We start from the raw sequence: 16,902 nt of genomic DNA on the forward strand, positions 1-16,902 counted from the left end.
CCAGTTATTTGTCTGCAACACTAGTCAGTACTTGAACTCCATTTTTTTCATTCAACAAATATTACTGAGCACCTATTATATGCCAGGTACTATTTGTAGTGGAGAAAATGTAATAGTATACAAATAAGTAGACAGATAAAATAACTTAAAATTTTAATAAGTGACATAAAGGAAACAAACATGGGTTTGAAATGGCTGGATAAGGTGGTCATGTAAGGCTTCATTGAGAAGATAGCATTTCAGCAAGAATTGGCTGTAAATATTGTGAAACCCATGACAGTTCTATTTATTCTATGATGGGTAAATAAAGCACTTTTTCCATATTGTGAAAAGTACCAAGAAAGAGTAATTACTAGCAGTGCTCTCTGGGAGAAAAACAACTTTTCCTGTCCCATTACGGTCAGTCCCTTCCCTCCCAGTGATTTTTTGTAAAGTTCTTTGCTACTGGGAATAGGGCCAGGGTGGGAGTCGGACATTGATGGTGAAATCTTAATGACTTTTCAAGGGCAAAGCTGATGACCCAGTGTGCAAGGAGACACCTATTTGGAGGTGGTGTTCTTATAATAGTCAGGGGCAAAGCAGATGTATAGTCCTTAGTTCCTCCTAGCTTTGTTGCCTGTCTTGGTGGCCAGAGCTGTTTCATGTTTGGGGCACTGAAAAGAAAAGAAAAGAAAAGAAAAGAAAAGAAAAGAAAAGAAAAGAAAAGAAAAGAAAAGAAAAGAAAAAAAAAAGAAAAGAAAAGGAAAGAGAAAAGAAAAGAAAAGAAAAGCTGATAATGCTTGGGAATGCCCCAGAAAGGCCCTTAGTGGAACTTGGAAATAGCTGTTCTCTGAGTGTTTCTAAGTATGTTTGTGTGTGTGCTTGCTAAGTATATATAAGTATCAGTGTCTTTAGCTGTCTTGGAGCAGGGCTTGACATCTAGTACACAAAAATGGTAGTGTCCTTCTCTTCTTTCCTCCCCATTATAGACGTAAATCTAACCACAGAAAGGTGATCTTCAATCAGTCTACCCACTTCCTTAATCTTATGGGCAACCAGATCCATCACCAAGGTGATGAGAGTCACAACTAGGCATCAGTGGCATGGGCTAGTCACTGCTCAAAAGTCACTGGAGCCCTAGCTGGCTTGGCTCAGTGGATAGAACGTCAGCTTGTGGACTGAAGGCCCTGGGGTTGATTCTGGTCAAGGGCACAAGCCCAGGTTGCAGGCTTGATTCCAGTAGGGGGTGTGCAGGAGGCAACCAATCAATGATTCTCTCTCATCATTGATGTTTCTATCTCTCTCTTTTTTTAAAAATATATTTTATTGATTATTTACAGAGAGGAAAGGAGAAGGATAGAGAGCTAGACACATCGATGAGAGAGAAACATCGATCAGCTGCCTCCTGCACACCCCCTACTGGGGATGTGCCCACAACCAAGGTACATGCCCTTGACCAGAATCGAACCTGGGACCCGTCAGTCCCCAGGCCGACTCTCTATCCAGTGAGCCAAACCGGTTAGGGCGATGTTTCTATCTCTTTCTCCTTTTCCTTCCTCTCTGAAATCAATCTCTATATAAAAGGCTAATGTGCTAAGTGTCCCTCCCACCGTCCAACTGATTGCTATGATGTGCACTGACCACCAGGGGGAAGACGCTCAATGCAGGAGAGCTGCTGAGCTGCAGTGACTTGACAGCGGTGGTTCTCCGGTGACACACCCCGAAACCAGAGAGGAGGGAGCCCTGATTCCTCAAGGGGCCACGTGATTCCACCTTGACCGTGGGTTATGTTGTTGCTGGGGCACTGTTGGCCCTGAATCTGGTTTACTGCACACTCAAGTTTGCGTTCCACACCCTATATGACAGCAACTTTGCAGAGTGCCCTCTCGCACTTCAGGACCCCTTGGGGGATGTTGGAGGGCTAGTTTCAGCCTGATCCCTGAAGACCAGGCTGAGGGACCTCACCTGCTGGAGGGACCCTCATCACTCCGCAGACACCAGGGAAGGACTAAGGGAGGTTGGCTCCAGGGCGTGTCTGACCCATCTCATCCAGTCCTGCCCCACTGGCCACCTTCTAATTAATTTCCTTTCAATGTGCATTAACCCATGCACCAGGTCACTAGTAAAAATATATTAAAAAAAAAAAAAAGTCATTGAAGGGGGATGGGGCCTCCTGCCGGGAAGAGCTAGTCTTGGACTCAGATTTCTGTCCGGACCCTGACCTTATTTACACTGATGTAATCAGCCAATATTGGCCTAAACCTTAGAGATAGCTCATTCCCAGCAGGCTTGGAGGTGGGGCAGTGCTGTTGCCATCTCTATAAAGGGGGTTCAGCCAGGTGACGAGACCTGTCCTGTGGCCTCTCCAGCTCAGCATGGCTCGTGCACTGGGAACACTAGTTGCCCTGGGGCTGTTGAGCCTGTGCTGGTCTCTGGCCATTGCCCACCCTGTCACTTCGTGAGTAAAGCTGATGCTGGGGAAGGAGGACTGGGGTCTGGGCTAGAGCTGGACAGAGCCAGGTTTTAGGCCTGGGCAAGTTGGGGTCAGGAGCTAAGAAATACCTCTCTCTGCCTTCTCTCTAGGACTGGTTCCTCTGGGAGTGGAGCTGAAGGTGGGAATAGGAACCAGCTGGCCACAGACATGCGGGGTGAGGCCCCAACTCCCTGAGTGTGTCTATCTGTCTGTGTCTCTGCATTTTATCATCTGACTGGTCTTTTATTTTGTCATCTCCCCACCTTCACCTCAGAACTCTGCTCAGATGGCTGGAGCTTTGATGCTACTACTCTGAGTGAAAATGGGACCATGTTATTTTTTAAAGGTAGGAGAGGCTGGGGTTGGGGTATTTGAGACCTCAGACTTGGTCCCCTTCACCAAGGGTGTATCCAACTGTGGGAGATCTTGGGAATTACCTGAGAATATCGCCCACAGCTTCTCTGTGACTATCTCAGTAGATCAAAACTTTGTTCTTGGTCTCTCAGTGAGTGCATTTTTCAGGGGAGTACATGTGGACAGCTCACCACTGGGGCCGGGAGTTGATTTCAGAGAAGTGGAAGACCAGCTCCGTGGATGCCGCCTTTCGCCTTAATCAAGACAGTGTCTTCGTGATCAAGGTACTGCTGGGTCAAGGTCAGGGCTGGACCAGGAAGTGCTGGAATCTACATGAGAGACTCTCCCCCAAATGGCCCTGGCATACAGCCCTTACCAATAAGTTCCAGGTTTCCTCCCCCTGTGCCTTCCCTTCCTGAAAAAGCTCAGGCCAAGGCAGTGTGTGCATGTGAGCTTGGAAGGCACTGTATCCAAGGCTATTTTTTAGTTTTGATCTCCGTCCAGACCTCTCTGCCACTCCTCATACTCTTGGCCATCCTTTCCTTCATGGCAATTTCTTTCCTTGGCTTCTGTGACCCTGCATCTGGTCCTCTTCATAGGGTGGCTAGGTTGTTATACAACACAATGGCATGATGGATGAAGCCCTGGGGGTGAGTGACGGATGAAACCCAGCCTAGGGGGTGAGTGGTGGATGAAATCCAGCCTACCGTGTTCACCAAGGCATGTGCCCTGGCCCAAGCTGTCTGCTCAGAGGAAAGGGTATCTTCTCCTCACTTGCACAAAGGTGCTGTGAGGTTGGGGTGGCCCTCCCTGGCAGCGTTGTTTTCCCTCCTGCTTCTTTTCCTGCTCTTTCTCAGGTTTCTTATCCTTAGTCAGTCCTCAAATGTTCCTCAGAGATCCATCCCAACTCTTCCATACACCCTCCCTTGGTGATGTATACTAATGCCATGGCTTTGAGGACTCTTGTGGGCATCAGATCTGGAGTTCTCCCTGGAGCTCCAGGCATGTCTTTCCAATTTCATGGCAGACATCTTCGACTTAGATGTTCCATAGGTGCATCGCCCGAACTGAACTTAGTATCTTTCTTACGCACACAGGAACCCCTCCTCCTGTGTTCCCCATTTCAGTAAATGGCACCACCACATGCCGGTTCCTGCAAGCCAGGTGCATGTGGGTCTCCGGATCTGCCCCTTGGTTATCTTTTCAGGTTTATCTCCCATCCCCACCACACTCACTGCACCAGACTCATAACACTACATGTATTTCTCTGAGCATGCTCTGTATGTGCTGCTCCCTCTGCTGGGATACTCTTTCCACACTTGTCTACCTGGAAAATTCCTGCTTGGTTTTCAATTCTTGGCCCAAATGTGTCCTCCTCTGTGAAGTTTTGCAGGAATTCTCTAGGTAGATCAGGCATTCTCCCTATATTCCCAGTGCACTTCACATCCACCTTGGTGGCTACATGGCTGGGATGGTGGATCTTTTCTGCATTTGCATAGGGAACTCCTTGAAGGCAGAGACAGAGCCTTGTCATGCCTTTACCCCCTGTATCTGTGGTCATTCTTGAATTAATAAATGAATGAATAAATAAATGAACAAATGCATGTATACATAGATGAGTGATTACAGAATCACTATTTTTGGATGTTTGCCAGCACTAATGGTGTTGCAAGTAAGTGTGCCATGGGAGTGTCCATTGTACAAAGCCAGATGTGTGTGTTATAGTAATAGTGATGGGTATGGGGACAGTCCATCTACAGATGGACTGGGAGTGTGGGGAGGCTGCAGGAGGATTTTGTGTAAGTGCAACAGATCAAAGATGCTGTGTGTAAATGCAGGATGGCAGTATGTGGAGAGCATAGTTCAAAACAGAGTGCTTTTGTATGCAGGGGGACAAAGTCTGGGTGTACCCTCCTAAGGAGAAAGAGGAGGAATACCCAAAGTTGCTCCAAGATGAGTTTCCTGGAATCCCATCCCCAGTGGACGCAGCTGTGGAATGTCACCGTGGAGAATGCAACAGTGAGGGCATCCTCTTCTTCCAAGGTCAGTCCAAATGAGAGAGGCTGGAGCAATGGTGGGTCGGTGGTGACAGAGGTAGTGGTAGGAATGGTGGTGGTAGTGGATTCACTATATGGCTCCCCAAGGAAGAAATGAAATAGGTCAGTTAGGATCTAAAGGTCAAGTAGGGGAAGTAGAGGAAGTTATCCTACGGAAGGTAACTGGGTATAATTCTACTAAAAATTCCTCATTGTTCCCCATGACCCTTAGGACAAATCTATGTTCCTTAGTCTTACATACAAGGTTCTCCATGACCAAGTCCCTATTGACCCTCCAGCCTTGACTCTCATCATACCCTGACCTTGAATATGAAGCTCCAGGAGCTCCATGCTGCTCCCTGTACATCCAATTTCCTTCATGCTTTCCTCTATCTAGAGTTCTGTCTCCTCCTCCCGTCTGCTTTATAACTCCTGCATCAGATTTTAGTTTAAGTATCACCTTCTCTGGGAATTTTCCCCTGACTCTTCCCATTGCCCTTGCTGAGCTGATCATGTGCACTTTGCTGTGGAATTTTACTGTATGATCACTCTCTTCAACTGTTTCCCTGCTGGGCTATCAGCTTCATGTAGCCAGGACCATGTCTGGTCCACCCTGGAGCCCAGTACAAGCATAAAGGAAGGGGCAGGCTGGCCTCACCAAATTCTTGTTGATTGATTGGACAAAGGTAACCACACGTGGTTCTGGGACTTGGCTACAAAAACCGTAAAGGAACGTGACTGGCCAGCTGTTTGGAATTGCTCCTCTGCCATTCGATGGATTGGCCGCTACTTCTGCTTCCGGGGTAACCAATTCCTACGCTTCGACCCTGTCACGGGAGAGGTGCTTCCTAGGTACCCTCTGGATGTCCGAGACTACTTCATGCCCTGCCCTGGCAGAGGTGAGAAAGCCGCAGTCCCTGGGACTCACTGGAATCTATCCATATGCCCAGCTCCCACCTTACCTCTGTGTTGTAAGACCTTGGCCCTTGCCCTAGCCCCATTTCTATTCTGGCTCTTACCAGTTGTCCTCGGCTGGTGGAAGCCTACACCCCATTAACCCCAATGATCTCTTCCACCTCAGGTTTCATTATGACCTCTGACCTCTGTCTTTGTTTCCCCTTGCCTATTTTTTCCTTCAAGGCCATGGACACAGGAACAGGACCAGCCCTGGAAATGGTACCCACCATGGCTATAAGGAGGTACGCTGTAACCCAGATGTAGTCTTGTCTGCACTGGTGTCTAACAACTATGGTGCCATCTATGCCTTCAGTGGTAAGAGATATCCCTAAGTCCCCCATCTCTGCCCTCTGCATCTCTCACTTCTTTCACGTGTCTACATCTCTGATGCATTTCCTTCATTTTCACCACTATGTCCCTTACTTTGTCCCTCGGCTTCCATTCTTAGCATATCTTTTTTCATTCCCCTTCTCCTCTGATGTATATTGTTCAACTTGCCCCTCATTGCCCAGGCCTCTAACTTCTGCCACCCAGTACCACCTACTCCTAGGCCGGTGACCTCTCCTGACCTCTCTGGGTCCCTTTGACTCCTTATATTACCTTTGCCCTTGCATGTCTTGCTGGGTCCTCTGGTGCCCCCTGAGCTTATCTTCACAAGCTCAGTCTTTTTCCAGGTTCCCAGAAGCTCCTGTCCAGGCTTCTGGGAACAGCATTACCAGGGTATGAGATGTTCCAGTGCCAAAAAAAACTATCCAAGAACTGTTGGGTCCCTCAGACCTTTAGAGATAGCTTCACTAGCCCGAGGAGGTTTCCTCTCTGAGTGACCAGTGGAGAAACCTCTCTTCAGACCAACAGCATTAATTGGTAAAAGCCATCTAATGACACCTTGGGATGCTCTTGGGTTAGTCGGCAGGTAATGACAGGTGTTAATCCACACCCAATAACAGTTCCAAGAGAAAGAGTAAACAACCACATTATGCAGCTCAAAACACATGTATGATCAGATACAAACGTAAAATAGAGGTGAGAACATGGAATAGTGAAAATCCTTTTTTGCTCCTAACCCTTGGACAACAAATCCTATTTAATAAAAGGTTAATACGCAAATTGACCAAACGGTGGAACAACCAGTTGCTATGATGCACACTGACCACCGGGGGCAGACGCTCAACACAGGAGCTGCCCCCTGGTGGTCAGTGTGTTCCCACAGGGGGAGCGCCGCTCAGCCAGAAGCCAGGCTCACGGCTGGCGAGCACAGCGGCAGTGGTGAGATCTTCTCCCGCCTCCACTGCAGGCGGGCAGTAAGGACCGAGGGGTCCCGGACTGTGAGAGCCCCGGACTGTGAGAGGGATGTCTGACTGACGGCTTAGGTCCTATCCTGGGGCAATCGGGCCTAAGCTGGTAGGCGAACATACCCTGAGGGGTCCTGGACTGCGAATGGGTGCAGGCCGGGCTGAGGGACCCCCCTCCAGTGTATGAATCTCATGCACCGGGCCTCTGGTATGATCATATATAACTACCAAGCTATAATTAAAAATACACAGTCACAAGATCATATCCCCACAACAGGAATGCAGGCTGTAATGAGAACATACATCCATGATGAAAAACACACCTGCAGTGAAAAATATAGACCTATACTGAGAATATATGCCAGAGTCAAAACACTTAAGTATCAGGAAAACATGCAGCTATGGTGAATGCATGGGACCACTGGGAGGACACACACACACACACACACACACACACACACACACACAGAGGAAGAGAGAGAGATAGAGAGAAAACAGGGTCACAGGGACCACACAGAAATGTAGAGAGACCATAGAACCTTAAGGCCATGTGGCTGTGAATAGAATGCTGCTGAACTCCTAAATCAAAAGTACAGTATTGTTAAATTGTAAATCAGAAGATGCCTTAATCAATAAGCCAAATTTATTTGGAGTCTTGTTCATTTTTGCCAGCGCTAAAGGGCACAGAGGAACTCTCGCTTCTCAAATTCTGGGGCCCCATATGGTGCAAGTCTTTTCAATTTATATGTTTTTCAGCTCTTTGTTTTCCAAATTTGGAATGAGACTTCTGAAACTTCTGAGAAAAAGTCCTGTTTGCTGGGACAGGGCTGTGAGACCATATCTCAAGGCCTGGCCTGGCGCCAGCACTGTCTGAGGCATATTTTTATGGCCTCTCTGGAGTGGGGAGTAGTCTTATTTTCTCTATTATTTAAGCAAGCAAATGTTTACAGAGTAGCAGGGTTAAAATTTTAAACAGCAGTTTTTACCCAAGATGGAGGTTACTATACCTCCATCTTGTAAGTATTAGGTATGTTCCCCTAGGTTTCAGCTTCCATCTCTGGTTGGGACATGTATGGGAGGCAACTCATCCATGTTTCTCTCTCTCTCTCTCTCTCTTTCTCTCTCTCTCTCCTTCCCTCCCTCCCTCCCTCTCTAAAAATCAAGGAAAAGTATATCCTCAGGTGAGGATTTAAAAATGTATTTAAAAGAATGACAGTTTTTTGGGACTAGGTAGCTGGGTGATTAATGGTTCCTCTTTTAAAATTAGGAAAGATTAGGAAAGGAATAAGTGTGTGTGTGTGTGTGTGTGTGTGTGTGTGTGTATGTGTGTGTGTGTGTGGCGAAAGCAGCAATCAGTTGAGACATATTGGGTTTTTGGTGCCTAGTGGTCCCAAATGGACAGGTCAAGTAGGCAGTTATGTTTGAGCCTAACATTCAAAGGATAGTCCTGTAGAGCTGTAGAGAACGATTGAAAGTCATCGGTATATAGCTGAAGAGAAGAATAGTCAAGAAGACAAGAGGAACTTGGGAGAGTCTGGTATCACAGGAGTCAAGATAAAAAAAAAAGACATTTAAAGAGGGGAGTTGTCAGCAGTCAAATGTTGCTGAGAGATAGAGTAAGAGGAAGGCAGAGAATGAACCATGGACCAGTAGATCTGGCAAGTTGGAGGATACTGGTGCCCTTGAACAATTTCAATAGAGGAGGGAAACAGAAGTGTAAGTGAAGTAGATTGAGAAAGTAAAGGTAAATGAGAGCTTAGGTGAGTCGTTTAGTAAGTTGCTATGGAAAGGAGAGAAGAAAATTAGAGGGCTGCTCTGGCTACTCCCTCACTCTCCTGCCACCCTCCCCCCTGGGATTAGAGAATACAGCCAGAGTAGAACACTCCATGGAAGCTTGGAAGCTTGCTGTGGTGCTTCCCTTTTAACTTCTGGTCACTCTCTCCTTGTCTATAACATCTCTGCACATGGACATCTGAGATTAGTTGGAAGTCCCCAACAAACCCCATGATATTGGCCTTACCGGGCAACTTGGCCACTGTTCTTTATTCTTGCCCTTCTGTCAGGCCCCTGCTGACTCCAGTTCCAATCAGGCCACAATGCCCAACTTTGCCAAGTCCTTCTCTACTTCCTCTTATGAGTCTTCTTTCCTCCTGGCCTCTGGATGCATTCTCTCCTTCCTCTCAGGACTCACCCCTACATCTTCACTTGCCTCTTCACTTTCTGGCCTTTTACCACCAGCACTACAGGTGCCTTTGATACTCCACAGGGACCAACTACTGGCGTTTGGACAGCAGCAAGGATGGGTGGCATAGCTGGCCCATTGTCCATCAGTGGCCCAAGGGTCCTTCAACAGTGGATGCTGCCTTTTCCTGGGATGATAAACTCTATCTGATCCAGGTATGTGTTAGGAGGGAGAGAGGCTTGAGGAAAAGACTGGGAGAATATCCAGCTCTATGCTGATTAACATCTCTTATCCTCCAGGGCACTCAGATATATATCTTCCTGACAAAGGGAGGCCATACCCTAGTAGATGGATATCCAAAACGACTGGAGAAGGAGTTAGGGAGCCCTCCTGGGACCAGCCTTTTGGCTGTGGATGCAGCCTTTATCTGTCCTGGGTCTTCTCGACTCCACATCATGGCAGGTGAGGGGCATCTGGGTGCTAAGGGGTGGCTTGTTCTACTACTTCTCCATAGCATGGATCACCATCAGGGCCTGAAAAGGGTTAGGTCAGGATTTCCATGATGTGGAAGCCATGTTATATCTGGTGCCTTCTTCACAGGACGACAGCTGTGGTGGCTGGACATGAAGTTAGGAGCTCAAGCGACATGGACAGAGCTTCCTTGGCCCCATGAGAAGGTTGATGGGGCCCTGTGCATGGAAAAGTCCCTTGGCCCCAATTCATGTTCTGCCAATGGCTCCGGCTTATACCTCATCCATGGCCAAAATTTGTACTGCTACAGCAATGTGGAGGAACTGAGTGCAGCCAAAGCCCTTCCCCAGCCCCTGAGAATGAACAGCCTCCTGGGCTGCAGTCACTGACAGGGCTTCTGATGTGAATCTGGCCCAGACCCTTCTCCCCATTTTCTTTACAATAAAACCAGAGGACTTCTTGGCTTGAATCAAGGGGCCCTGGTTGTGGAACAATCTCATTTCCTTCTTTAAATTGAGAGGTAGTAACATTTCTTTTGAGAATTTCTAGCTCAAATGAGGCTGTGGGAGGCAAGGAAGGGGAGGGCTGAGGGACAAACCTCATTTCTGCTCAGATGATCCTAGATCCTAACTAGCTTCTTCTGGGCTATTACACATAGAAGGAAACAGAGAACCACAAGTAGGAAAAGGAACTGGTAAGAGGCAGAGCAGGGACTCTGACCCAGCCTGCTAATAACTGACCACAGGAGAGGCATCAGGAAAATAGGGCCAGGGGCAGATATTCATGTGCCAAATGGATTGGCTCAAGGTTGCCATTTGAGCCCTAAAACTGTGGTTTCAGGTGGTTCAGGTAGCACTTCACCAGAAAACGAGGCTTTGGTTGCCATGAGTTAGGTATAACAAAAGGAAGTTGAGGTGAGGAAACAGGGAGAGGCCAGATGTGTGTCAGAGGCAAGCTGGGGAGAGGGGAGGTGGAACCATTCAGGGACCTGGCACCATGAACACATCTGTAGAACACTGAGTGGTTCTGCTGGCTACCCTTTAGCCTCCATGAATGCGGGCCTAGATGGTGCAGTGTTGGTAAAGGATATAGTTGTTGATTCTTTTCTGATCATAAATGGGCCAAGACTTTACTCTCCAAACTTACTGACAACCATTTGACTGGGGAGTGGGTCTGGACCACAGTCAACTGGATCTCAGGTAAGACCCTTTTTCCTCCTCTACCTTTTCAAGCCAGCAGAGGTTAATTAGTTTGTTTTAGGCTCAAAAAATAACCTCAGACTCTAGCAGGGGACCCTTTCTCTGACTTTTCATATCCTAGCCTCAATGACCTCATCCATAAAATGAGTATACTACTACTCATCTCCCAATGGCAAAGAATATGGACTCAAACCCATCCCTTGGATTCTGTCAGGAAGGGGCCCTGGAAGTAGACCCAAACTCTGGTCCATGGCCTCATCTGGTTTGCAGTTAGCCCCTCCTGACCTGTAGCCCCTTACTTGTGGGTAGAATGGTACCCTGACAAGGTCCACTGACACACTGGGCTTTGCACTGGGAGGCCATGCCATAGAGTGGCTCCTGATAGGCACCAGGCTCCTCTGGTTCAGGAGAACTGCCTAAGGGTGCTTCACCAGCCTTGATGAGTGGGGAGGGGGGCAGCCAGGGATGAAACTAGGTCTCGGAGGTTCCACCCAGGACTTGAGGTTGGCTGAGGCTAGGAACAGAAGTTAGAGGCCAGGCACCAGGGCTGTGGGGTCTACTGCCAAGAAGTATCTTGAGCTTTCCCCTTCCTCCCTGATGGTGCCTGGATGGTTCTCCTCCTTCAGTCTAAGAGGTGAGGATAAGGCCAAAGTCTCAGCAACTCTGGTACACAAGGTTAACTTCCTCCTCATAAGGGGGAGCACTAGGTCTCTTCTTTCTTCTCTTCTCCCACCTGCTTTGTTACAAGGAAACCTCTAGCTTGTCTCCAAGGAACTCCCTTAAAAGGCTCAATTCATGCTTCTTTCATCCACTCAGTTAACACCTCCCATGTGCAGAGCACTGTGTCAGGTAATAGAGTAACAAGATGAATTGGACAATGCCTACCTTCAAGAATCTGCCACTCTATCACAGTCAGGAGGGGACTTCAGATAAATGCAATACGTGAGCGAGACATTAAGGTGGAAGTCTATATACACAAAGGAGAGCAGAGCCAGCAATACCTGGGATGGAGAGTGGGTTAAGAAAGGCCTCATAACACCTGAGCTGAAATGTAAAAGATGAGTAGAATGTAATTCCTTTAGCAAATATAAATTCTACCATGCCACGGAGCGGTACAAGCAGAGGAGGCAACACAAGTAAAGAAAAACCAGGGGAGAAGAGGTAGCCACAACTAGGGATAAATGAAGGGCCGGTGGGATCTGAGGCTGGAAAAGGAGGCAGGGGCTTCTCAGCTCATGGGTGTGTGTGTGTGTGTGTGTGTGTGTGTGTGTGTGTGTGTGTTCCATGTCAGGCTAGGAAGCATGGATTTTGTCTATCTTTGGGGCAATGGAGACCTAGTGGGGGATTTTAGACAAGGGTGATGAGATTCCTTTGACTCCTGCAGAGTGGATACTGGGTGAAAGCAGACAACAGTGGCTGTGAGGAGACCACTGAGGAGGTTGGTGCTGTAGTCCAGGTGGTAAATCATGAAGACCTAGACACTGGGTGGTGATGGAAATAAAGAGAAGTGAACAGATTAAAAATATTGAGAAGACATAAGTCTGTAGGACTTGCTGATGGACTGGACAGGAGTTTGAAGGAGAGAGAGGAAGCTCACCTTTAAACTGCTCCATGGCCCCTTACCCCCTTCATCATTGTCTCTCTTTTTTTTAGTTAATCCTCACTTAAGGATATATTAAATTTCACATGAGTCCAGGTGATTTTAGAGCACATTTATTTATTTATTTTGAATATATTTTTATTTATTTCAGAGAGGAAGGGAGAGGGGGTGAGAGAGAGAAAGAGAGAAACATCAATGATGAGAGAATCATTGATCGGCTGACTCCTGCCTGGCCCACACTAGGGATTAAGCCTGCAACCTGGGCATGTGCCCTGACCCAGAACTGAACTGTGACCTTCTGGTTCATAGGTCGGTGCTCAACCACTGAGCCATGCCAGGCGGGGCCCAAGGATATTTTTTTCCATTGATTTTTAGAGAGTAGAAGGGAGGGAGGGAAGGAGGGAGGGAGGGAGAGAGAAACATCGATGTGAGAGACACAAATCAATTGGTTGCCTCTTGCACATGCCCCAACTAGACCAGGGATCAAACCAGCAACCCAGGCACATGCTCTTGACCAGGAATAGAACTTGTGACCCTTCAGTGTGGGAGCCAACACTCTAACCACTGGCTAACACTGTGTTTCTTCTTCCCAAGCTTTCCATGGTGCCCTCTCAAATTCACTCCATGGTTAGTAAGTTTCTCTGCATTTTTTACTACACTTTTCTATCTCTTTATCTCCAGCTTTAATTAAGATCAGGGAAAGCCCCAGGGCCCTCTTCCTTTCCATACACAGTAGCTGTCCCAATGGATGGGAAGCAGTATTAGCATTGGCATAACTTGACACACGTTTGTACCATTTCTCTTCCTCTTTCTGTGCAGGGTTAATGGTTCCTCCCTTGGAGCCACACCATTCTTATGGCCAACATCTGCCAACCTTCTGACTCTGTCTTCTCAATTGCTGAAATCCCCAATTACTTCAACCACCCAATTATTATGGCCCAATTCTGACCCCAGTCATCATTCACAATTGCTCTACCCGTGAAAAAAATCCCAACATCTCACCTGTGATCATAACCACCTCTTATCCTTATTCTTCTGTCTCCCTCACAACTTCATTCTGACTCTCCTGCTCTTTGACTTTATAGAAATGTTTCTTTAATATATATATATATATATATATATATATATATATTTTTTTTTTTTTTTTCAGATAGGAAGGGAGAGGGAGAGAGAAATAAAAACATCAATAATGAGAGAGAATCATTGGTTGGCTACCTCTTGCCCTCCTCACACTGTGGATTGGGCCTATAAACTGTGCCCTGACAGGGAATCAAATCCTGACCTCCTGGTACATAAGTCAATACTCAAAAGACTGAGCCACACTGGCCAGGCAATATAGAAATGTTTCATCCCTTTATTATCTCCCAGCCCTTCATTCCCGAAAAGCCATTGTTTTTCCTACTCAGTTTGAACATCAAAGTTGATCATCTGAACAACTTTCTTAATACTGTTATATCTCTGTCCCTTTTAACTTCTGTTTAATCTATCCATAGAAAAGAACAATAAAAACCAACTTCAAATCAGAGAAAGAGAGAATTTTAAAAGTCAGAGATGTCTGAACTCCAATCCCAGCTAGGCCGCTTCCTAAATTTGTAGGTTTGAGAAAGCCTGAGTCTTGTGTGTGGTATATGTGTGTGTATATGCATGATTGTATGCAAAATAGGAATGTGTATTGAATCAACCACTGTTCAGAAAGAATACAGAAATCACTGTAGATGGTTTAAGTAGAGAAGGACTAAATGGGAATAATTTGTTACAAAGCTGTGGAGAAGGTCTGGAGAAACATAAGAGGAAAAGCAGGGCTACCTAGAGACCAGGAAACGGCCCCTAATCTTGATTTAAAAGAGTAAAAGTGGGGAAATATCCAAAGATTAAGGAGCTGGAATCTACAAGTCTGCACTGGCTACTGATGTGGCTGGAACTTGTATTGCTGATGCTGCTGGGACTGCCTTCACTTTTGCCACATCAGAAGCTGATGTTGCCAGAGGCACTGCCAAAAAGCAGAACTTCTCCCTTCCTCATGTGAAGGTTCCCATTAGTGGGACCCAACTGTAACAAAGCAATAAAGGAATCAGAAAAATGTGGTTTTTAGATTTCTAGCCCTTTGTACAGGGGAGATTATAGAAGAGTGGATGTGGGGATGAGTACCAACAGGCAGCATCTGCCACATGTATTCATCATACTCTTGGTTGCAAGTGATAAGTCTCAATTCAAGGTGTGCATGTAAAAAGGAAATTTATTGACTTATGTGATTTCAGGCAGAAGTAATATAGGTGTTAAAGTGATGTTATCAGGCATCTGTCTCTCTCCCTTAACTATATTTCATTCTCAGGCAGGCTCGTTGTTCCTGGTGGCAAGGTGTCCACCAGGCTTATGTTCTACCAGCTCCTCTATTTGCAGGAAAATTCCTGGATCTGATTTTCACCGGCTCAGATTTCATCATGTGCTCATCTCGGAATTGATCACTTTGATTCAATCATGGGTTAGGAGCCCAACACTGAAGTGGATTGTGGGACTTGTGTGACACAGACTTAGACTGGGGAAAGGATGTGCCAAAAGAAAAATGAGGTGCTGTTACCAATAAAAAGGGAAATGGATACTGCACAGATAACAACAAAGGCAACATGTTCATGACAGGATATTCATCTTGCAGGTTTTTTGTTGCTCTGTATCCAACCCTCCTTCCCTTCTTCAGCTAGACTGAAAATATTGATATCCCTGGGCATGAAATATCTCAACCTCTTGTTGACTCCCAGTTTATTACTCCGTCTACACCTTTGTCCGCACCTCTATCTTTTTAGTCTACAAAGTTAAGGTATCCAATTCTTCTCATGAGTCCTTGATCCCACCTCCTCTCCTTGCCTCTAGCATCTCACTCCATCTATTTTCTTTACTTTCAAATTCATCTTCTCTACTGGTACCCTTTTGTGGTGTATATCCATGTTCAAATATATTTTTTAAAAAGACATGCCCAGCCAGAATGGATCAGTTGGTTGAGCGTTGTCCTGTGCACTGAAAGGTTGTCGGTTCGATTCTTGGTCAGAGCACATACCTGGGTTGCGGGTTCGACCCATGGTTGGGGCATTTATGGAAAGCAATCGATTGATGTTACTCTCTCACATCAATGTTTCTCTCTCTGTCCCCCTTCCTTTCTCTACGCATGTCCTCAGGTAAGGATTAAAAAAACAAAACAAAAAACAAATAACCTAAATAAATAAATAAACCAGAATATTTAACTTCATACCACTTTTCAGCTACTGTCTATTCTTTCTTCTAAACTTCTCTATAGGGGTTTCTGCACTTACTTATTCTCCCTTGTTTTCATTTGCTCAACTCATTGCATTGTGGTTCTGCCTCTATTTTCTGCTGATACAGATCACATCTTGGATGTCCATGACCTCCATGCCACAAAATTCAAAGGATACTTTTTTTGCCTTAACCTTATTGGAAATCTTTGCTGCATTTGATGCTGTTGACCACTTTTGTCTCCTTGAAAAATCTTTCCTCCCTTGGATATCTTCCATGACATTACTCTCTCCTGATTCTCCTCTTACTCTGTTTCTTCTCAGCTTTCTTTTTGGCCTTTTTTTCCTCTGCTGGCTCCCCAAACACTGGCATTCCCAGAGGTTAGTCCTTTTCTCACCCTCTATGCTTTTCCTGGGAATGTATTAGAATAGTCTTGAAGAAGGGTGTTGAGGAAGTCCTTGCCAGACCTAGAATCTGACTTATGAATTCCACTCCATATAATATGTAGGAAGATTTAACTCCTTATAAATTTTTCCAAATGATAACAACCACCTAGAACAGTGGTTCTCAACCTTCCTAATGCCGCGACCCTTTAATACAGTTCCTCATGCTGTGGTGAACCCCAATTTCATTGTTACAAATTGAACATAATTAAAGCATAGTGATTAATCACAAAAACAATATATAATTATATATGTGTTTTCTGATGGTCTTAGGCGACCCATGTGAAAGGGTCGTTCGACGCCCCTAAAGGGGTCGCGACCCACAGGTTGAGAACCGCTGACGTAGAATAAAGAAAGTTTATTAGATCAACTACAATAAAAAATACAATATTCAAGCAATGCTTATATGTAGTGGTAGAAAATGCTGCCTTTGCTCCATTAAGTGTCTTTGGTGCTAATAGAGATGAAAGCTCTATTCTTCCATATATAGGTAACATGGATGACAACTTTCTGGTGATGCATAAAGCCAGTGCTCTTGGTGACTCTCTGGGTGGAGTTGTTTCTTTGTTTCTTTTTCTTTTTTCTTTTTAAATTGATTTCAGAGAGGGAGAGGGAAAGATAGAAACAGCAATGATGAGAAAGAATCATCGATTGGCTGCATCCTGTACAA

At 45.9% G+C, this 16,902-nt stretch overlaps 1 protein-coding gene across 1 annotated transcript; it reads left to right on the top strand.

The window, feature by feature from the left end:
* The first annotated feature begins 2,346 nt into the window (after window positions 1-2,346).
* Window positions 2,347-10,238, top strand: HPX (hemopexin). The gene is made up of 10 exons (XM_070425412.1): window positions 2,347-2,437; window positions 2,563-2,627; window positions 2,727-2,798; window positions 2,975-3,090; window positions 4,696-4,849; window positions 5,529-5,741; window positions 5,983-6,114; window positions 9,358-9,488; window positions 9,573-9,735; window positions 9,874-10,238. Exons 1-10 carry the CDS (start codon window positions 2,355-2,357, stop codon window positions 10,131-10,133), a joined length of 1,389 nt encoding a protein of 462 aa, XP_070281513.1. The 5' UTR covers window positions 2,347-2,354; the 3' UTR covers window positions 10,134-10,238.
* Window positions 10,239-16,902: the final 6,664 nt, after the last annotated feature.

The sequence above is a fragment of the Myotis yumanensis genome, unplaced genomic scaffold, assembly GCF_028538775.1.
Source record: "Myotis yumanensis isolate MYYU_CA2020_CCGP unplaced genomic scaffold, mMyoYum1.0.hap1 SCAF_10, whole genome shotgun sequence".
Classification (NCBI taxonomy): domain Eukaryota; kingdom Metazoa; phylum Chordata; class Mammalia; order Chiroptera; family Vespertilionidae; genus Myotis; species Myotis yumanensis.